Below are 23,514 nucleotides of genomic sequence, written 5' to 3' on the forward strand. Positions count from 1 at the left end.
ATCAAATTTTCTCTTCCTGGACATTTTGGGATTATTGTTTCATTTCTCAACTCTGCTAGTTTGGAAAATGGCGCTGATATGAGAACACTGCAACCTAGTGGTGGGATGTTGTCAATTTGTGGGTAACATAATTGGTAGGTATTATGGGAAACATAGTTTGTGGTCAGTGTACCCTTTTTACTTATCTATTATAAGACAGTCAGACCTTTTAAGCTCTCGCGGGCCACATCTGAGATTTTATTATCAAAGAAATTGATATTTATTACCACATAAACACACACAAAAGTATCAAAAAATGGTACTGTTGAGTACCGATACTGATTGCCAGGATTCCCGGGTGTTGGTACTGTATAGTTTCAGATGTGAAAGGTTCCCTAACGTCCCTAACGTGTAGAACATGAATCAATGGTGGGATACAAGCTGCACCAAGACCTAATGAGACAAATTCACAACAACAGACATCAGGGGTTAAAACAAGCTGTCCTGCAGTCCAGACACCTCATAGTGAACTCTTGGGGACCGTCTGCAAAGTGCAAAACCAAGCGGCAACTCAAATATTCAGGGACTTTAACTTAAATATGTTTTGTGTTCTCAGTAATCATCCCCTGCTGGTCAGACTTGACGAATTAGCACAAGAAGATTTATCAAACATTATTTAGAGGTCAAATCTTACTTTCAACCTTTCTATCTAAAAATAAGTACTCAGTACTTTAAGCAGATTTTAAAGAAATTACTTTTTGATTTCCTTCAGTTGATTTTCAAACTGGTACTTTTACTTCTGCTTAATTAAAACTTCACCAAAGTAACTGAACTTGACTTTAAATTGATGAATATCTTCAAACTGTGTGAAATTTAAAATGGTAAATGTTCTCTCTGATACATATTTTGCCATTAACATGCAAGCTGTGATCAATAATGCTTTTCAAGACTGGAAAAAAGGGGTTCAGAAGTTTCAAAACTGACCTATAAACGTGTTTTTTTGAGCATTTAAAAGACTTATTTGACAATCTAGCATTAGTGTTTTGTTGGAAATGCACCTCAGCAGGACAAACACAGGATGACATAAGGCTTCAAACCCTTTTTATTATGACAAATGTACAAGATCAGATTCATAAGAAATAACAGTAAAGTTAACAAAAAAAGAAAGGAGCAGACAAAACACCAACAACCAGTCTACTAGCATCTATACACAGCGGACAGGATGTGTCTTTCCTCCCAGATTCATCATGAGGTAAATAGGAAACTCTGTTAACACTTCAGTCATTGGCACTGACTTCCTCCCTTAATCCTACGGCAGCCTTTAGGATCATCACCGCTCCTCTCCACGCCACGCCACGCCACACCACGCGGCTCTTGCTACAGGTTATTTCATAACCGAGAGAAACTCATCAACACTTTAAAAACAGGGTGACGTACAGCACAGATATCCCTTCACTCCGACTCCACGCTCTTCTGTTAAATCTGCTGAATTGGGTTTGCTCTATCCGTCCGTCTACTCTAACAGCTAAAGATCGTGTGTAGGAGCCTAAATCGTGTGCGCCGTGAGCAGCACATATAGGTTTTGTCTATGGAAGTCCTGTTTAGGCCGAGGCCAGTATCAAAACAGTATGATAAATAGAGTGGTTTATCCTCTGTGAAGACCATGCTGGGTTTCATTTACAAAATATTTTACAAACAGGCCTCGTTCTGCCTCTAAAGTCAGATTCAGCTGTCCTACATTTCTCTGATAATCCTTTCTCCCCCCGAGCTTCTGTGACATGCCTTTAGTAGGTCAGCGCATGCTTACCTATGCAGTTTCACTGCACATGACCAGATATTCTGCTGCTTCACGAGTCCTTCAGGAGATCCGTTAAACATGCCAAAGTTTTCTGCTTTTGTTACAAAAACTGTTGTGCCAATAGTGCTTCCCTAAAAAAAGAAAACTATTAGAAAGTCATGCAATCCCAAAGAATTGCCCCATATATTTTTCCATGATTAAAAAATGCCTCTAAATATATTACAGCAAAGACTACAGATATACACACAGACTGGTTCCAGCAGAGGTCAGTGAAGTCATTGGTTTGTTGGTTTGTCCCTCTTTCAAAAACTGCATCCTGACTATCGCTCCGAAGCGTTTCACCATCCACTACGTGATCCTGTTTCACACCGTACTGAGGTCTGAGGTCCTACAGGCTGGCAGTTTGCTTCAACCTCAACTCAAACATCATCAACACAGGAAATGTAAATAAAACGTGTTTGAATGTAGGAAGATTCAGAATCAGAAATAAAAAATACTAACAGAGGGCTGATGAAGCTTAGTGTTATTGTAGGTTTGAGCGTCTGCAGGTTTTGAACCTTCCATGAAGGACAATGACAAAGAAAATAAGACACTTTACATTTCGCTCAAAGACAACAACAAATAAAGGTTTAGATATACAAAAAATACATTATCATAAAAAAAAAAAGTTAACATAAATGTAAGAACAGGAACTAGACTAGATGACAACACCAGGAGGGGCGAGCAGATTTTTCTCTCAGAGCGGATAAAGACGTGGAAGTTGACCACAGCATGATGGCAGCACGGTTAAAATAAAGTTCACCAAAGCTACGAAGGAGTTCAGGAGGAAACTGACGGATGAAGGTTGGTCGACTAGAGATTAGTCTAGAAAGTTAATCAACGTGAATAATAGTCTCAGCTATATGCAGGTGAACTTTCTGTTTGAGTGAGAAGATTGATACCACGCTCAGAAACTAATATGTGACAGAGGGGCCTAAAAACAGCCTAAATCTCACTGATGAACGCTGAAATGTCTGTGATATGCAGTTAAGATTTGCACTTTAAAGCTCCTGTGAGGATTTTTTTTTTGATGGCTTTTGGTGCCCCCATGTGGAAACTTTCTTAGACTCTGCTTCATTAAAAGAAAACCAAACTCTTTTAGCTTCTACTTTTTAGTTAGATGTAATGCTACCAGTAAAGCTTTGCCTGAAAACTGCACAATACTGGTGTTTTTAAAGCCTACGCTTACCGTCGCCTACCCTGCGTCAGGATTTACAGGTGCTAAAATTACGTGCAAAGAAATCATGACTTTTATTTTTAACAGTTTTGTTTGCTTTTGGATGCCTCATAAAGATAAAAGAGTTAAGTTTCAGTCTTTTTCATGACATGTTAAGAATTACTCACAGGAGCTTTAATGTTGAATTAATCAGGTTTATTACTTTAAAATGTCAAATTTTCAGATTAAAAGTGACAAATTATTACGGTTAGAGCTCAAACTAAAATTTCAAATGCTGCATTTTTCACTTGCTTCTTTTGTCACAGTTTTAAGTTTTTAAAGACGGGATGAGCTTTAATATGCTGACTATGTTTTCTGATCCTGCAGCTCTTTAAAACTGTGATCCATCAGTCGTGGCATATCAAAGATAAAACCTCAAATCTCAGAGTGGTATCAATCTCCTTCCCTTTCCCATGAAACTGTTGCTTTAAATCATATAAAAAATCAGTTTTTCTCTCATGCTGTGAACTTTAACTAACAATGGAATGACTTATTTCACCCTAAAAATGTTAAAAGCCCCAGTCTTTTATCGTTCCAACACCCAATCCTCGACTTGAGCCCAAACAACGAAGCTTTCAGAGCCAATTTTTAATCAAAGAACACGAGTGAAGGAGCTAAACTTGTCGAAATGTTGCACAAAATAAAAAAGGTCTGATGCTTTGAGGAGGGGAATGAGTGTTTCTGAGGAGGGAGGTGTTTGGCAGTAGAGCTGGAGGATGTGGTTGGTTTGCAGGGACACGAGGAGAGAGGCGAGCTGGCGGCAGAAGGAACCACGTCTGTTTCTGACGCTCCAGCTCTGATGACACGATAAAAAAGGATGACACGTGTTGGAGGGCGGGGATAATAAAGTTAAGCAATATAAAAATACATTACCACAAAAAATGAAACAATACACTGTTTTTACAAATCTTCGTTATTGCAGACGTAGTCCACTAGGTCTGTGACTCCCAACAGGTCGTCTTCGTCTTCGTCCTGCGCCGCCACCTCCTGGCCGACCAGTCCGTTTGGTGCGGCAGCAGCCGCCGGCGTGGCACTCGTGTTTTTGGGCGTTTCCGAGAGCAGGCCCGGAGCAGCAGGCCGGCTGATGACGCCCTCGAGGCTCTTCGCCGGGTTCTGTCCGTTGGTGGGATTACACTCCGCTGGGTTTGTTCCCTTTGACTCCTCATCTGCTTTCTCAGCTGCCTTCTTCTCCTTCGGCGTCTCCTCCTCTTCCTCGTCGTCATCGTCCGAGTCGATGCGGTTCACCCGTTTCCTGATGGGGCGGTCCTCCTCTGACGATTCGTCGGAGTCGTCGTCCGAGTCGTCGTCTTCGGAGGCTCTCCTGCGCTTTAGTGCGAGACGTCTGCGTCGCTGTCGGGAATCTTCCTCTGAGGAGTCGGCTCTCCTCTTCAGCCTCCGGTCCCTCGACTCCTCCTCTGAATCTCTGAAACTCGCTGGAAAAAAGAGAGGAAGAGGAAATATTGAGCTACTTTTAATCATAACCAACTGAGTCAAAAAAACTTTAATCTCTTTAAAAATACTGTAAACTTTTATAAGACAAGCACCAGGCAAGAGATAAAAATCAAGTCAATAAGTTAAAGTCATTCAAGTAATTTAGCTATTTATTTTGCACAAATTTGGTTGTTTGTCTCTTTTTTAATTGATGCCATTAAAGAGTGGATTCAACTGAATAAAAAAGTCAGTGTGATCTAAATGTTATTATTAAATATCAAACAAGAGAAAGCGTCCTACAGCACGTCTGTCTCTTTTATCTTTAACAGGATTTTTCGCTTCATTTAACCGCCCTGAAAAACCGCAGTGACTCACCTCCTCCTGAAAAATGACTGACACAGACCGAGGTGAGAGCAGAAGTTTTTGTCTTTCTTTTGAGAAATCGAAACAAACGACGAATCAAAAATTTTGGAGTTTGGCAGCAGGGACTTCTTCTCACCGATTTAAAAAACTTCCTCCCTGAGTTAGGAGGTTTGGTTTATCAACTTAGCAGCTTTACATTAATATAACAGATAAGTTGTGATAATATACATGGCACATCAATTCAGTAAATAAATATTAAATATCTGCATATCGAAATTTGTCCTCTGGGGGAAAACAAACCACGAGCTACAGTGATGAAGAGCAGCTGTGTGTCCTGAAGTTCAAAAAATATTCAGAGCAGAATAAGAGAACACTGAGGCTACAAGAAATCCTCTCTGAGGATGAGTTTAGTCGTCTGCCAGACCCAAAATCCACACATATCTGTGTGTGTATTGTCAGCACTTAACAAAAGGTGTATTTGCACCTGGAAAGTTTTGTTTGTTTGAACCGCATCATTTATTTGAGCTGTGGAACATACTGAAGTAATTAGGGGCAGCAATGCGCCTGGTTGCCAGCTCATTATCTATAATAATAATCATTAGATGCATGAGTTTATTAAAACATGGTCATCTATTTAGTGTTGATGAAATTACGTTGAGTCAGGGCTGCACGATATAGCCTCGAACTACTGTCTTTATATTTATTTTATTTTAGCTACATCCCGATACACGATCATCTCGATATTCTGGTTTCTCAGTCAATTAATCAGTCTTATTTATTTGTTTAGCCCAAAATCATAACAATCTCAGGACACTTTCCAGAAACATTAACAGGCCTAGACCCGTTAATGTGAATAAAATTTTATTAACAGAATCCCAACATCAAGACAAGATAAGGAGCTCTAAATCACTATATAAATTGTAATTCAACACACGTATAATGATTCAAGCTGTTGGATTTTTAAAGTTTGCATTTGCAAACCCTAAACCCACGATTGACGAGATGGTACAAGCAACTACTTTCCCTCTTTTCCAAATATAAAGACACTCATGCACAGGAAAGTTTTCTGAGTAGGTGGAGGACAGTGGCAGCTGCTGGCCAGTCAAGGAGGGGAAGCTCATTTTTTCAGGTCTACATCATAAATTTGTTTATTTATTTAAACGTAAATTCTACCCTCTGTGTCAGCTTGTTAGCAGCTGAAGCTGCTACATGAGACTACGACAGGCTGTAAGTGTGAGTGACGGGGGAGAAGCTCCACAGCTGTAGCTGTAGCTGCTTATTGGTGAAAAGAGAGAGAATCTTTAAACACAACGCTTGTTATTTTAAAGAAAGGTAAACTCACTGGGGATCGATAAAACCTCTGGATCAGTCCAGAACAACTGACTGTAAAACTCAGAAGATGCTCCGGTGGAGGGTTATACTACAAGATAGCTGACTGGCTCATTTCACTGTCAATCAAAAAGGGATTCAGCCTCAGACAGATCATCCAATCCTCATGCAGAAGCCCAGCGTCCAGGCCAGCCCACTGCCCCATAGACCCCCAGAGACGCTGAGCGTCCGATGGGCGGGACAAAGCCCAGCGTTTATCCAATGACCGTCCAGTTTCCACAGTGGAACAACCCACTCTACACTTCTGACTGTGTTAAAGCGCTGAGACGCTGCGGGGATGAATGAGAAGGAGGTGGAGCCAGTTACCTGTGATAGGAGCTGATTCTGAACAAAAGATGAGGGAATTCTAGCTCAGATTTTGTCAATGAAATGTTCACACAGCAGAACATATCAACACTTTTTAGGGACGCTCTAGGTGAAGCTGAGCTTCCCTTGCAGTCTTAGAGAAATCGCCACTGGTGGAGGAGTTTGCTGCTCGCTGTGACAGAAGCACCAGCAGAAAGGAAGTGAAGCTCTAAAGAGAATTACAGGCCGCGTCTTTCTTCATGGACATGATTTGGTCGTTTTAAATCTCACATGCAACAACCACGATATATCAAGTATATTGGATATATGTATCTCCACCTCTAATGTTTATAGTAAATGTGAAACTGTCCCAAGATCTACCAGGTATGAGACGTTATCTGTGGGATTATCCGTCCAGTCTTTTCTATTTTATGAACAACAATCTGTTGGGTTTATTTACGTCTTCCTCTTTTCTCAGTTTCAAAGTTGACTGAGTGCTGAAGAGGATCGTGTCCCACACAAAGAGAGAAACCCCCAACTGTGGCACAACACCTGCTGCACTGAAAGGATGATCAACTAAAACGTGAGCACATCTTCAGCAGTAGAGACATTTTTTTGTGAAACAGTGACATATCTTAGGTTAAATGACTCATCCTGGGAATAAGGCGTAAAGTGACTCCGCTGGTCACTGTCCGTGGTGCTGAAAAGCTCTTTTTTTAAATTAAAGTGTATTTAAGATAATCAAAAAGGCCTCCCTGTTTCATTCTGTGTGAGAGAAAGACAACTATTATCTCAGGGACACTTTCCAAACAGGATTAGAAGTAACAGGACATTATTATTATGACGAGCCTCAAAGGATCAAATCAAAAGGTTGAAATCCTGGGCCTCAGCCAGTGGCGAGCGCGCTGCGACTGTTTCTGACTGACCTTCACTGTCGGAGCTGTCCTGCTGATGTCGGGGTTTCACTTTGGCTTTGTTGGTTCCTGCCTGAGAGCCTTCAGACTCGGACGTCTCGCAGTAGTTCACCTGCTTCTTCTGACTCCGCCGGGACCGCCGTCGACTCATGTCCAGATCACTGTCGCTGAACTCGCTGGAGCCTTCGGTCACTGGGAGCAGAAACACGCACGTGGAAGGAGGAGTTTTTAATGAGGGGGTGAAAGTGTGAAGATAACATTGGATAAAAACATCAAGTATGCAGAAAGATGCTTTAAAAAAATTTAAATCTAATCCCTATACCTATTTCGTCCTCCTCTTCTTCGTCTGTCTCCTCTTCCTCATCATCCGAGTAGCCCCTCGGTCTTCGCCGTTTCCTGGAGCTTCGTCGCCGTGTTGGCGGTTTCCACCTCTTTGAAGAAGAGCGTTTCCGTCCGCTGCTGTTGCTGCCGGCGTCGCTGTTGTTGGACTCAGCTTCTGTTTCAGCCTCCGAGTCGTTGTCAGAAACCACGAACTCCTCCTCAGAGCTGCAGACGGACACAGACAATTAAATAAAGATTTATATGTTAAAAACATCCCTCTCTGAGGAGCAGGGCTCGTTTTCTTACCTTTCACTGATACGAAACTCCTCCTCGCTCTCCTCCTCGTCCACAGTGCTGTCGCTGTCCAGGTCGTTCAGTCGCCGGCGTTTTTTCCTGCGCTGCCCAGCGTTGGGTCGAGGTGGGCGGCCGTTTTCTTTGCCCTCCTCCGCCTGGAGGATGGTGGAAATGTCCTTCCCTCTGTGACCGGTGATGTTGGCCATGTCCTTACCCCGACCAGCTCCTGTGGAAAACACAACGATAGTTATAAATATTTCTCAGATCTGTTTGTCTCTCTTGTAAACGCTACTTCTCCAAGTTGACACAAAAAAATTGAAGGATCTCTCTTCATCGTTCTTTCAATATTTGTAAGATTTTCGATCACAAAATCACAATTTCAATTTATTGAAATTAAATCTGTCTTTTTAAATTCTGTCTTTGTTTAAATCTTAAAGCTTCTGAGATGCTCGTACTAGGGCTGGGCAGAATGGCAAAATAATGATATCACAGTATGTCCAGGTGTTTTTTGTTTTGTTTGTTTTTTTTGTGTGTGAATGTGTTCCCAGTAATTTGGTAGTTTTACAATACCAAATAATTAGTTTTGCAGATTGGGATGAATACTGCATGGGGACTAGGGGTGGGCGATATAGCCCTTAAAACTATTTCACAATATTTTAAGGAAATTTGCGGTAATGATATTTATGACGATATGGGAGGAAAAACGCTACTAACTTATAATTAGTGGTTGCTGCTTCTGAATAACAGCATTTTTATTGCACACAGTCCAAGTAGGTCAGATCCAGAGGAAATCTGACATTTTGGAGGAGGAAAAGTTAATCATGCAGGTGAAAAACTTCATAATTCTCAAAACACATTCTTTCTATAAAGACACCAACAGAAAGGAGAAGGCATGGACTGAAGGAGCTGAAGTTTGGGGAGGGCCAAGTGATTTAAACATACTAATTAATTATCATGAAAGTACGTTGTTATGGGTGGATTCCTGCAGGAACACGTGGTTCTCCTGTGATCTTGTGATCTCGGGTATCCAGCTGCTATGGGCGCTGTGCTGCACTGTGCTGTGTGGCGCTCCAGAGACGCATCCAGTATGAATAAGCATGCGCCCAAAATCAGTTCCCCTGATTTTGGGCACATCATGCTGATATCGGGTTGGGACATTCTGCTCGACCACACATCCGTCGTAGAGGCAAAAAAAATCCACCAATAATAACGTAGCTTTCACGTCCTCCTCACGTGTCTTCAGAGCCTGGTTGTATTCGGCCGTGTGTGTTTCAGCTTTAGCTGGAGGAACATTTCTGTGGTGTTGCCACCCTTTGTGGAAATTTCTCATTTAATGTGTTTTGCTGCATGTCTGATCTTTGCTCAGCCAAACCACCTCCACATCACTGAGGAAGCTCCTCTTTTAGGCTCTAAATCCTCATGTGAGGACGAAGTTAATGCTGCCGTGCTACTTTCACGCTCTGTCATTATTGTTTTGTACTAAGCAGGGGGCGTCATGTGTCATTGCGCCTCTGCACTGTAAACATCACGAAATGACAAATTTAAATCGTCATAAAAATTATACCGGTATTATCGTAGACGGTATGATATGGCACACCCCTAACAGGCGGCGTGGCCAGAGCGCACTGAGAGCAAAGGGAGCCGAACAGCCTGCATAAAGAGCGCGTGGGGAATATTATGAGACATGACGTCATACCGCTGTTCCTAAAATCCACACCGTCATAAAGTTAGCCGATGGTATATCATAGACACCGGTATACAGCTGATATGTATATTTTAGCCGTAACCTCCGTCAAAATGTAGCAAGACTCATGTCCTCTTACCTCCACCTTCTGCTTCTTTGATGTCTTCCTCGATTGCTTCCTCTATCGCCTCATCAAATTCATCAAACCTGCATCAACAAAAGCAAAAGCTCTGTTAAAAGATGATTAAGCACATCAGCGTTTATAAATACATCAGCTTCAATCTTAAGCGTTAGCTACGACACAAACTCTGACTCCGACCTGTAGCTGATGGATTTCTTCGCTCTTGTCGATCTCCGACCCCAGCTCTTATTCTTCTTCGCCTCTTTCTTCTCTTTGAGTAAGACCTCGGGCTTCTCCTCCTCAACCTCCGCCTGTGAGGAAACAGACAGAAGAGTTTGTGTTAAAAAAACATTTACATGTGGAGAATTTACTGGTAAAAGAGTGATGATAGTTGGAGCGTACCGAGGGTGTGATGATGTTTTCGAGGCTGATTCCAACGTATATTAGACGCTCTTTCCTGAAAGAGAAACGTGAAGAAAGGTGTAATGTAGCAAAACAATATCATCTTGTTGAATATTACAGTTTTTCTGTGCTGTGGCTGGAAATCAGTAAACTGAGAAGGAAAGAGCAGAAGGTTTGAGCTGGAAACAAAACAGCTTCCCTCTCTCAGAAACAAGTTTTCTGTTTCAGCTTCCTCTGACCTTCCTCTGTCATTTTATGGTCATCTATGATCTCTGGTCTCACGGAAAAGTGCTTTTTTAAATTTTTGTGTTATGGACTAAAAGCATCTTCTTTTAACTCATCCACTGCTAATAATGTCAATTTGATTGCAACTGTTTGGAGTCTGGAGGAGCTTGTTGATCAAAACCCTGCTCATAAACTACTGTGGGTGAGAGCGGTGTGCTCTTTGGATGAGAGCTCAGCATGGATATGAGGAGAAGATGTGAGATGACAGAGGCACAGTGAGATGCTGCAAGTCAGAAAAGTTCAGGCAGCTCACGCTCCAACTGAGGATGTGTTGCGGGATTTTCAGAGAGAAAGAGCGGCGCCATCATGAGAAAAGACGACAGAGATCACGGAGAGGATCAAAGGATGGAGCGCCCGAGATAAAAGTGATTAAAAAAAAAGTACATTTAGTCCTTTTTTGGATCAAAAACAGGAAGAGAGAAATGAAAGAAGAGAGTCCACTCTTCTTAGGTAGTTTTGGTGATTACATAGTCAAAGAAAACAAGATTATTTGGGTTTTGAAAGATCGTTCAAGATGCTCTGAAAATGGCTGGCAGCCAATGAGTTGTGAGCCAAGATGCTTTCTTGGATAAAACAAAGTTTAGAGAAGAGGTGTGAAAAAATATATTGAGATACTTTGACCTGTAATAAAATATTGATATTTCAACTCCTAACATCAATATTTTTTGTTAAAAATAAGGCTGTATGTTTCCCATAATCAATATAATATATATAATCTCAAAGCGTATTTAAAATATTTTATTAATAAACTTGACGATGTGAGTTTTGATGCTGTAAACATCAGTATTTTCTCTCTATTCTTGGGTCAGTTAGTTTAAAACCTTTGAAGTTTAATATTTACAGTGTAGTAGACTGATAAAATAATTCTTAAAATCATGTTTTGTGCAATAATTCTTTTGCAAAATTAGTTTAAGGGACAAACATGATGCACTTCATGTTTTTAAGTTAAGTGTAAATTTGAAAAACTGCATCTGACTTTCTTTATTTAAAACACAAAAAATAAAAAAATTGGTTTCAATCAAATAGTCAACTGTGTAGAATGTTGCAATGAATCACAATATATTGTAATATTATTGTATCATGTCCCAAGTATTGTGATGTTCCTGCCAATACTCACCCCTAGTTAAGAGTTTTATCATTTCTTAAGATTTATTTTAGGAGTTACACTTTTATTTGTGGAGAACAGGACAGTGGACAGAGCAGGAAACTGGGAGGAAGAGTTGGGGAAGGACATGCAGGAAAGAGGCCTCAGGCTTGCGCCCACTTGTTCAGAAAGTTAGCATAAACATGCTACTTCTGCAGTCTTTAAAAACGAACCACCGATCACTTCCTGTTTACCTTCTCTCCGCCCGTTCTTTCTTCTTTAAAGCAGCATCCAGGTTTGTGAGCTGCTCCTCTAGTTTGTCACAAAGCTGCTTCTGCATGAGAGAAGAGAAAGCACCAAAACATGAGAAATAAGACGATGATATGATCTGTCATGTTTGATATTTGTTGCCTTGACTCTGACGTACGTGCTGACAGGGTGGACAGAACCATTCTCCGTAGGGGATGATCATGAGAGGAGGCCTCAGACAGGCTGTGTGGTACCCGCTGTCACATGAATCACACAATAAGATCTGCAAGAGACAATTTCAAAGAAATCAACATCATCTCAAGCAAACAGGAAGTTGTCTTTCTTTTAAAGGTCAGACATAAGTGTAGTAGGGTCTCTGTGTGATCGCTGCACCGCCTCAGAGAGGGGACGTGGTGCCCTGATGACTTTCAGGAGCTTTAAGACCCGGTCTCATGGTGTCATAAACAGCTGTTTGGTATTTTCATGTGTGACAAGCCTTTAAACTCTCTGAGCTTTTCTCCTAGGATCATATTTCATCTTCTCACCAAAACCTGAACAGCACATCCCCAACAACAGATGACTGTTTCTTGGCTGTTTGCACAAAGGGGACAAAGCAAACCTGAACATATAAAGCATTGGACATGCAAAGACACTTTCCTTATCGAGTGTTTGATAAAGATTTTCAGTGAGATCTTGTGAGTGCTCACCAGCTCTGGGTGATTTGGAAGACCACAATGTTTGCAGGGGTCGTCGTTTGGAGGTAGATCGTCGTCTGAGGATGTCGAGGAGTCCGAGCTTCGTCTTTCTCGGTTGCGGTTTCGTCGCTTTCTGCCTCGCTCCACCTTGTAATCCTCGTCGCTGTCGTCCTCTTCTTCGCTTTCCTCCTCTTCGCTGGACGACTCCTCGCTGTTGTCCTCTTCGTCCTCGGAGCCTTTCTTTTTACGACGCGTCCGTGTGTTGGACCATCGGGTTCTCCGTCTCTTTCTCCCCTGGAATAAAGAAGCAGAACAAATTAACTTGTTCATTTTTTTAACCTTATTTTAGATAAAATACATGAGAGAAATTAACTGTTAATAAAAACAAATGGCTATTAACCGATTACTCAAACAACATTAATTGGAAACAGTCAAATCAATCGTTAAAGTTACCCGACGTGTAAGCTTGTTGTGGTTTTAGAAACAGAGTTCCACTTTTAAAAGGACTAAAACAGCTAGAGAAATTGCATTACCGTGCAGCAAATGCATTGAAATACTGAAGCTGAAAAACAAATCTTCTACGCAGTAAATAGTGGAGCATGTAGAGTAAGTCAAAGAGAGAGGTTTGGTATTAGAAGTAACTGAAGTAGTGATAAGAGTATCAGTAATAAAGTACTTGTAAAAGTCTTTGTGTTTGTGAGTGACAGAAAGAGCAGAAACACGTGTCTTTGTTCTGAATATTTTGCTTAGTTTGTATAAACAGCTGTTTGAGATGAAATGTTTCCATGGTAACCTGCTCGATAGGCTGTGGAGAGCTGCACCTGTTTAATAACTTGTATCTGAAGGGTTGGGTCTGAATCTGCTAAAGCTGTGGGGAAACCGTCAGGGCTGTCAGAAAAACAATAACATCGAAAGAATCTGGAGACTCTGATGAACACAATGATGTGTTTTACAGGTTGTTAGCGCCAAAAATGAGCACAGGACAGCGAGCTACAAAAGTAGTCACAAATGGAGCTGAGGTGACGAAGAGGCTCAGAATTAACATTGCCGCAGATTATGGCAAAATGAGGTTTTGTGTCACATTTGGGCATTTTTTGGCCAAACAGCACTTTTATTTTGCTAAAATACTCCCTTTGTTTGAAGCAGGAGAAGTCAGGGAACATTTTAATGTATTTTTTATTTTTTTACAGTGGAGATTTTGGAAGTTACGGCAATTTGTTTGAGAAAGTTGTAACGTCTCAGTAGCAGCCTCCTTCACTCTAACTGAAGAAGTTCCACACTCTATTAGCTGAGGTTTGAGTGAAAAACCTGAAAAGTTGAAGTTGCTTAAACAGTTAAATCTCAAGAACTGTTAAAGATATCTAAAAGTTGTAACATACATGAAGAGCTGAAAGATCAGTGAACATTTTAAAGCAAAAATGAAGTCTGTAAGTGGAAGTACGCTGAAGTAATAACGTCTCGAAGTTGAGGAAAATTTAGGAGGGAGAGGAGTAGTTTACCATTCATTTTAATGGGGGAAATTTAGTCAGAAAAAGCAGAATAAATAAAAAAGTTTAAGGATTATTGATGAGAAAAGTCATAGAAGACTCATAGAACACATCTCCTGATAAAGCTAAATAGTTTAAAATTTGAATGGTGAAAATCAGACAAAATTTGAAGAAGTAATAACGAACCAAAAAAACATAGGGAAGAATAAGAAAAAAATGCTGACTCAGCATTTCAACATAATAAAACCTGGTGAAGTTTCTTACTTTAGGTTTTGGTTGACCCTCTTGATCCATCTTTTTCTCTCTCGGTTTCTTCTGAACAGCTTTCTCCTCCTCCTCCTCTTCTTCCTCCTCCTCCTCCTCTTCTCCGTTTTTCTTTCCTTCCCTCTCTTTCTCGTCCCCCTTCTCCGCCTGCGACTTCTCCATCTTCCTGTCGTTGATCTCCACAGCTTTAGGAGTCGGTCTGGAGATCCTGGGCGACCTTCTGAGCGACATGCCGATGTTGGTATCGGACTCTGAGTCTCCTTGTCTCTCCTCTCTCTGCAGCTCGGCTTTCCGTCGGTGCACCGGGGCCTTTCTCCTCCGGCGGCGGTTTCTCTCCTGGACTATCGACAAAGTTTCCTTGCCGTTTGCTACCTCTTTCTTTGCTGCGGACTCTTCTTCGTCGTCGCTTTTGCTTTTACTTTCCTCGTCAGTGGGTTTTTCTGGATCTGTCTCTCCGGTGGTTTTCTTAGTTTTAGCCGAGGGTTCCTCATCAGGTTCCTTTTCTGCATTTTGGCGTTGAGATTCCTCGGTTTTGGGTTCACCCTCTTTTTGAACATCTCCCTCCTTCTCAGTCTTGTCAGTTTTTGTGGGTTTATTTATTGGGGAATCCTCTTTATCTTCTTTATCATCTTTATCTTGACACTGAGCTGTTTCAGATTTTTTAAGACCTTCCTTTTCAGCGTCATCCTTTTTTGTTTTGGCATCTTTCTCCTTTTCTGCAGACGAATCAGCCTCTTTAGGCTGTTCTTCTGTCACTTTTTCCTGCTCTGCGTCCTCTTGACTTCCAGATTTTTCTTCATCTTTTGCTGCTTTTGTCTCCTCAGTGGGGCTGGATGGTTTCTCATCAGATGCCTTTTCTGTCGCCTTCCCTTCGACCGATTTTGTCTCAGCTTTCTCATCCTCTTGTGTCTTTGTCTCATCAGGTTTTCCTGGCGTGGAGTCGCTCGTCTTGCAGGCGTTGGGTATCGTACCATCATCACATGTGACAGGTTTCTTTACACCTTCAGGCTCTTCCTTCTCTTTGCTCTTTTCAGCGTTGGTATCAGACGTTGAACTGTCTTTTTCTGAAGTCTTCTCTTCGTCTTTGACGTTGTCTTTTTTCTCGTCAGGTTTGGATAACTCTGGTTTGTCTTTCTCGTTAATAACAGACGCCTCCTCTCTTTCTTTAGTTTTTGTTTCTTCTGCTTTCTCACTGATTGCTTTTTCCTCCTTTTTCATGATGTCTACAGGACTTTGTGTAACTTTTTGTGTCTTTTCATTGGCGCTGTCTTTTGACTTCTCTGCCTTCTCAGCGACAGGCGGTGATTCAGCTTTTTCAGGGTGGACAGATTTCTTTTCGTGATCTTTGAGAGCTTTAATAACTCCTGACGTCTCTTTAGGATCTGATTTATCTGATTTCTCTGCGTCAGCGTCTGTTGTGTCTTTAGCTTCACTTGTTTCTGTTTCTTTCCTTTCTGTCTTTGTGTTTTCGCTCTGACTCGACTCTGACGTCTCCATGTCTTCACACGATGTCTTCGTCTCTGAATCTTTTGATTTGTCTTCCTTTGACTCTGCCGTCGTTAATGTTTTATCAGATTTTTCTGATGTCGTCTTGTCTCCTGTACAAGACTCTTTCACTTCTGCCGGCTTCTCTTTTACTTTTTCATGATTAGACGACTTCTCGAGTGCATTATTCACGTCTTTTGGTAAAGGTGGCGGCTCTGTGGGTGCCGGGGGAGACTCGCGAGCTTCGTCTTTCTTTTCTTTCGTTGCCGAGTTTTTGCTCTCGACTTGCACATCTTGACTTTTCTTGCTCGGGTCGGCCTCCTGTGCCGCGGCTTCTTCTGTGGGTTTCTCTGAACTGGAGTCATTATTTTTCTCTTTCCGACCGTCCTTGTCTGTGCACGTCAAGTCCTTTTCTCTGTTTTCTGCAGGTTTCTCTACAGCTGGTGGAGACGTCTGCTCTTTGTCGGCTTTTGGTGACTCACATAAATTGCTCTTGAGCTCCTTTTCCAACGTGGGCTGAACCTCGCCGTTAACATGATCGTTGATACTCGGAGCTTTCTTTGTGGGCTCAGGAGTGGACTCGGGTTTCGGAGCCTCCTTGACCTGAACAATGGATGGATTCTGCACAATAATACTGCTACTTTTTTCAAAGTCTTCGCTGAACTTCATCCCTCTTTTCTTCAGGGGGATTTTGGCCTGTTGGTCGTTCTTCAGAGCCTGCTGAATCTCCTCTGTGCTGCTCTTCTTTGGCACCTCCCCCTTTTCTGCTTTCACTGATAAACACGGCGCCTCAGAGGAGGGTTCGCTCGTTGTGGTGCTCGGTGTAGTTTCTGACACCTCCATCGGCTCTTCTTTAATGCTCTGGGTTTTTGTGCTGACGCCGTCCTCAGAGGGTTTCTCTGGATGAAGCTCTGCTTCAGGTTTTACTTCCATGACGCCGTTTAGAGACGATTTGTCTTCAGATGTTTCTGATTTTAAGCTGTCTTTTTCATTTTTCTCCTTTTTCGGACTGTTAGCCGCGTTTGAGTCCTTGTTTTCTTCATCAGACGTGCTCTCTGACTTTTTAACCTCACCTGTAATGCAGAGAAAAAAAGAAAAACCTGCAGTTAAATAAAAGATTCAGACACAGAACTCACAGATATGATGCAGCGAATGTCCAGGAGTTTATCAAACACTGCTCTTTCTTTTTTAAACCACATTAACACTCAGTAAAAACCTGCCAACAGTTCATCTGATGTCTCACCTTCGCCTTCTGTTTTGTCTTTTCCCTCCCCCTCGTCAGCTTTAGACTCCAGATCTTTCTTCAACAGCGCCGGGTCGATTTGTGTCTTCAGCAGAGCGACAACCTCAGCCAGGTCGTTTCTTTCTCTACAGGAAAGAAAAGGGAGAATAAGACTTACGCTCTCATTTCACATCACTTATTCAATGATGACACGTTTTCTTTGACTCACCTGACGATGCACTTCCAGGACGAGCCGTCCAAGTCGTCCTGTTCCTCCACATACACACGCACGTTGTCGTCTTGGTCCAGGTGAAACCAGTACATCTGACCGTCTTTGTCCCGGCCGATCGGCTGCAGACGCATTTTGTCCGGGTCCTCCTCATTGATGGCGGCTTTGAACTTCACGTTGTCGTCAAACTGACACTCGCATAAATACTGGGGGAGCAAAAAGGAAGAGAAGGTGTCGAAAGCTAAAGATTATTTTTCCTCAAAACAAGCTGACTCAAGATGTCAATATACAAAATTAAGTATAAATGATTTCTGTCTCGATATTTGATGGTTAGTATGATGGCTAAAGCAAATAAACATCTTTTACTGACAGACATAGGAAGTCATCTTGTTTAATTTTACTCTTTTTTTTTTATCTTTCAAGTTTTGCTACAAAAAGCACTAATTATTTTTGAAATATGAAAAGAATTGTGAGAAAATGTTCACCAAAGATGCCAGGAACAAATAATCATTTCTTTAAAGATGCTTCTGTCCAGAAAACGGTCCAACATTCAAAGATTTTTCATTCAATTTCATTACTGATTAGAAAAAATAACCCACTACATTCTTAGATTTGATTTTGAAATTGGTCAATTTTTTGCCTCTCGTCCCTTTTCATAAAATATCCCACATTTTTTTTTATCATTGATGGTAGATTTTCCTCCTATACTTTATAAACATGAAGCTCCAGGTCACAAAAAGCGAGGTTTGGTCTGGAAAAATTTGTACTCTGTTGTGTACATATTATGTTTATGAGTCTATAAACCCATACCATGTAGTCTAAACCCTGACATAAACAACCCAGAGAGTGATAAAGCTGGGATGATAATGATATGCTATTCTCCCAATTTGATTCTTTATCAATTTTTGGGGTGCGGATTCATTTATATTGCGATTTTTTTAATATTTTCAATTTTTGCAATTTGCAGTTTGCTTTTTTTTAACACCAGACCATGTGAAAAAGTTGAATAATGATGTCTACAGACTGTATCAGGAGTTATATTCTCCCAAAAAATAAACATCACATGTGAGTCAGTTTTTAAGATTTGTTCAGGGAATCTGACATCTCAACTTTTTTCCAATCTAGCTTATAAACAAAATTTGAATAAAATAAAATAAAATAAAATAAAATAAATTAATATAATTTAAAAAATTAATATTTGATTTTTGGACAAAAAAAAAAATCACAATTTAAATCCACGAACAAAAAAATCCTGATACTTCCATACATTTTTTTTCTCCCACTCCAAGTGAATGAGTTTACAAATACCCTGGCAATTGTGTCTGAAATCATCTGTCGGCTCATTTAGGAAAGAGTATATTTAACTCTTACAGCTCTGTGTTGGAAAAAGAAACCCTGGACTGTAAATACTGCAAACTTTAACCATTCATAGGAAATGTTTTTAAAATTGTAATAAAAATGTTTGCTGCTAGAAAGTGTTTGCTGTAATACATGTACAGACATGTTTCAATTTCTCTGTTAAATGTTTTTCCTTGTCAGCCTTTATAAAACTCTGAATGCTTTGCCTCTTAAAACACTTTGTACACATTTTTTTTAAGATGCTAAATAAATAAACAAATGTATTATCATAATGACCAAAGAGAACAAAAACAGCATGCTTACTTTAAGTATCCCCGTCTTGCACTCCACCGTCATCTCCTTGTATCCTTTCTGCTCGAGCTCCCACGCCCAGGTCGTGTTGAACTCCTGACATATCTGCAGGAACCATTCAAACAAATTCATCAGCAAAAAAAGCAACAGATCTTACATCTTAACAAAGATTTTTTATGACCAAACAGAAAGAACTCATGAGCTAGCTGCTTGGTGGAGTTTTAAACTGACTGACAAATTACTGTGGTTAAAAACTGAAACCTCACAAATAAATTCTGAGGTTTCAGTTTGAAAGTCTATTTCAAACAACATGAGATGGTATTTAAGGAAAGGTTTCAACGCTCTGTTGTTTTGTTGTTCTTAAAATATAACCGTTCTGCTACTGTTAACAAGAGAGAACAAGTGCTGCTAAAGTTAATGCCTCTTATACTGTGATGTCAAAGCGTCAAAGTCTTGATTGCTTCTTATAGCGTCTTCATGTGGTGGAGTGAATATATGACAGACTTTGTAAAGCATCCTTCAGTACTTCATCAAATCGAACTTTGCCTTTAATGGAGAATATAAAAGTCTTTTAATGGTCTAAATGTGATTTTAGAGCTTTTCCACTCTTCCTACAGCCGCAAAAATCAATATTTTTCATATAAAGAGGATCAGATGACTAATGGGTACCATATTTCTCAGATCACCAAAATGGGAAGATGCTGCTCAGTTCTGTGGAGCATTAAAGGCTGTAATGTTTGATTTTTACAGACTGGAATCAAAGTCGGTTTCCACCGGCTCACATTATAAAACAAACTGCCTCCACCTTAAAGTGATACTCCGGGATGGAACAAGTTGGGTCCTATCACAAGGTTTAGGGCAGAAATTACCCCTACAGCAGTGTTTTTGTGCAGCAGAAGCCCAGAGCGCTCACACCAAACACCCCCTCCCTGCTCCTCTGCAGGTTTCCTCTGCACTCAGGCGGGACCATATTTTACTTGACCAAAAACACAAATAAACCGACTCCCACCAAAAAATCTGATATCGGTCTGCATTCACACTTTATTTAGAGAATTTTCAGCGCGTTACTTTCACACAAAAACACCGCTAAATAAGGCTCTAGTTCTCATCGTGTTGTAAAACGGTGCTACCTCCGCTGCAGAGCCACAGCTGGCTACGAGGCGCACGCCGCTTAGTGTATCAGTCCACGCGTGGCATGCCAGATATAAACAAACGCAGGTAGTCTGCCAGGATGAAGACACGATGAGAACTAGAGCCTTATTTAGCGGTGTTTTTGTGTGAAAGTAACGCGCTGAAAATTCTCTAAATAAAGCGTGAATGCAGACCCATATCAGATTTTTTCTGTGGGAGTCCGTTTATTTGTGTTTTTGGTCAAGTAAAATATGGCCCCGTCTGAGTGCAGAGGAAACCGGCAGAGGAGCAGGGAGGGGGTGTTTGGTGTGAGCGCTCTGAGCTTCTGCTGCACAAAAACACTGCTGTAGGGGTAATTTCTGCCCTAAACCTTGTGATAGGACCCAACTTGTTCCATCCCGGAGTATCACTTTAATGCAGCAGTGGGCAGAAACTTTCGAGGCTCGACAGTAAATACTTTTCTAGTTTTTTCCACAACATAAAATTCAAAAACATTCTCCATCCACACCCACAGTTCGTTCACCAACACTTTTTTTTAAAACACAAGCAGAAAATGGGAAAGAATCAGACCTCTTTTTCAAAAAATTACCTTTACGAGATACTTTTCCCATCTGTCTGCTGAAACCGACTTGCCGATCTTCCTCAGCAACTTGACATGCAGCTCAACCAAAAGCTTAGGAACTGAAAAATATCAGAAAACATCACGGTCACTTCATCAATCACACAAACTCTTTACAAAGTTAGCTTCTGGTGCACACTTGTTTGAAGCAGGGGTTAAAACTGTGAGCAGCATCACAGTAAGTTTCTTACATGCCTAACTTTGCACATGTGCAGAGAGTTCAGCCTGCACTGTATCCTACTGATACATAGAGCTAACAGATTAAGTGACTGCGAATTATTTCCTTTTTTGCTAAACCCATTTCCATGCATCATTTCCCCATAAAAAATCTTAAAAAGTCTTTGGTTTATCACCCCCTTTTGATTAGTTCACCTATCTTTGTAAGAAGAACAGGTCTGTGCATTGGTAAGAAAAGGTCCTTTAGTTTGAAATAAAATTTCAGATGATGATTGTGTAACAAAGGTGGCTTATATAAACAAAAAAAAGTTATAAATGTGGAAAACAAGCAAAAGTTGCAAAAATAGAGGCATGTCTCAAATGTTTACCTGCGTCAAAATACAATTCTCAGTAACATATGTAAACAAAGTCCCCAATAATTTTTCAGTGTTATATATGAGGCATTACAAAAGAATAGTTAAAACAGTAACTGGCCAAACAGAAACAAAAATAATTTCGGTACTTTTACACTATGCTTGAGTATATTTTATTTAAAATATTTTTCTCTCATCTCGTACGTGTGTTTGTGGGTAAATCATTGTCACGTAACGAAAAAAAACGTACGTCTCGGATGTTAATAACCAGTCCAAGTAGCGAAAATATGACTTTATTCTAAAAATTACACAATAATAACGTTTCAAGGAACAAGAATACGTTTAACGTTAAATAATACAGACCCCAACAGAGTTCAGGATGAGCAGCGCATGCGCAATTCACCCCAGCTTAATTAAAAAGACCGTCAAGCGAACCAAAATTAGCAGCACTAACGGAAGTAGAAGGATTTAATTTATTTAAACGCATATGTAAATATAGCTCTCGAGTTGATCAACAACAGGAATTCTGGGAAGATACTTTGTTTTGACATTGAATAGCAAAAGAGTGCACGGAATTAAAAATGACAAAGGATCTATCACAGCTAGTAGTTTGTTAATAGTGCCAATAGAACTTTATTTTGAAAGCGTCCGCCGGAAATTACAGGCGTAACGGTTACTTAACAGAAGCAATGGAACCACTCCATGGCAAAATTTGTAACTGTAAATAAAGTGAACAATTATGACTCAGTCGCTGACAATGACACCTTTTCAGATGTATAATCAAACCCACGACGCGTAGCACGAACATTTTCCATATTAACTGCATCACAGACATGATGAACAACACATTAATATCAGTGTTGTGTTGCAAGAAACGTTACAACGACAGATAAAGGCTGCTTGGAAAAATTAAGCCCAATTCAAATGCTAAAAAAAGATAAAAAGGCTCGACTAATTCGGCGAGTTTGAACGCGAGTTAGTGTGATTATATAGATAGATACGTCTCCCTTCTCGAACAGCAGCTTTTACGGGCAGTTTACCAGAAACAAGGCACACAATAAGGTTAAAAATCCACACAATAACACACGGCTAGCCCTCGTAGCTGTTAGCCTGTTAGCTCGATACAATTATCATTAATGAAGTCTCTCCTCCTCCCGCGAGCAGCCAGGTGCTTTTCTCTCTCACCTGAGGATGTGTCCCGCAGGTATCTCTCCAGCTGAGGAAAGGTAAGCTCCGGTAAGTCCAACAATGCCCCGTAACGCTCCAGGAAGGAGCAAATCACGGCGTAATTTGGACACAAACCGGGGGAAGAACTCGCCGTTGCCGCCGAAGCAGCAGCCATCTTTTCTCCACACCACTGTCAATGCAACCGGAAGAGAAAGAAGTACTTCCAGCTTCTACAAAATAAAACACTACAAAATATACAACGGTCGAAAGAAAGCACATCACTAGCTCTTGTGGTTTAAAATTCGGTAATTTTCTGATGTTTTGTATTCAATTTTAAAATTTCTTTTTGGATTATTTTTATACGTTTTTTTTTTAAATTATTAATTCATTTTCCATCTTTATTGCAAGTGTTAGGAATTTCATTTATCTAAAGTAGTTATCTTTTTTGTATCTTAACTTTTTTTGTTTTATTTCCACATTTATCTTACCTCTTAATTTATTCTGTTTTATGTTTAATCTGGATATATTCCAATTTTCTGTATGAATAAATTACCACAACATGAAAGGATAACCAAACAAGGGCTGTACTAGTCTGATCACCTTGATAATTTACCCTTATTGACTCAGTGTTGAAAAATCCTCTTGACTATCTTTTGTCTTCTTACTTTATTCATTTTTTCCCAAATTAATTAATTTCAAATATGCAATAGTACAAGACTTCCCAATTGCTACTATTTTTTTTGCACAACTTGATATATAAATGAAAATTTAAGGAAGCCAAATACTAAAGGAACAAAGAAAAATAATGACATATTCTTTAGACAACACTGTTGTGAGTTAAAAAAAAAAATCTTTATTTCCTTTTTTTTTCCAAATCAAGCACAGCCGAAACACATTTTTTCCAAGTGGAGGCTTAATGTTTTTTTTGTTTTTTGTAATTAATTTATTTTGTTTCTGAGAAAGAGAATATAACTAAATGAATGGTGGATGTACAAACAGATGTGCCATCGTCATAAGAGTACTACTTGAAACAAACTCCTCATGTGTCAGTGAGGAGGGATGCAGAAAGCATGCATCTGCTTGTAATATCACTATTCACCACGTGAGGGCGCTCTCGTGTCTCACAGCTCTGACATGTTGCTCTTACAGCCGATACCTTATATGGTGCAAACTGGATTATG

At 40.4% G+C, this 23,514-nt stretch overlaps 1 protein-coding gene across 1 annotated transcript; it reads right to left on the minus strand.

Moving 5' to 3' along the window:
• Window positions 1-1,087: 1,087 nt before the first annotated feature.
• On the minus strand, window positions 1,088-22,542 carry rsf1b.1 (remodeling and spacing factor 1b, tandem duplicate 1). The gene is made up of 16 exons (XM_074671820.1): window positions 22,352-22,542; window positions 20,607-20,698; window positions 18,899-18,991; window positions 17,237-17,442; window positions 17,029-17,153; window positions 14,301-16,858; window positions 12,562-12,843; window positions 12,033-12,137; window positions 11,860-11,939; window positions 10,237-10,291; window positions 10,033-10,145; window positions 9,853-9,920; window positions 8,042-8,255; window positions 7,737-7,960; window positions 7,427-7,606; window positions 1,088-4,465 (listed from the first exon to the last, which is right to left on the minus strand). The coding sequence occupies exons 1-16, from the start codon at window positions 22,506-22,508 to the stop codon at window positions 3,933-3,935; spliced, it is 5,085 nt and encodes a 1,694-aa protein (XP_074527921.1). The 5' UTR covers window positions 22,509-22,542; the 3' UTR covers window positions 1,088-3,932.
• Between the last annotated feature and the right edge of the window lie 972 nt (window positions 22,543-23,514).

Source organism: Halichoeres trimaculatus, unplaced genomic scaffold (genome assembly GCF_033239565.1).
Source record: "Halichoeres trimaculatus isolate MK-OKI-2021-1 unplaced genomic scaffold, fHalTri1.1 fHalTri1_scaffold_6, whole genome shotgun sequence".
NCBI lineage: Eukaryota > Metazoa > Chordata > Actinopteri > Labriformes > Labridae > Halichoeres > Halichoeres trimaculatus.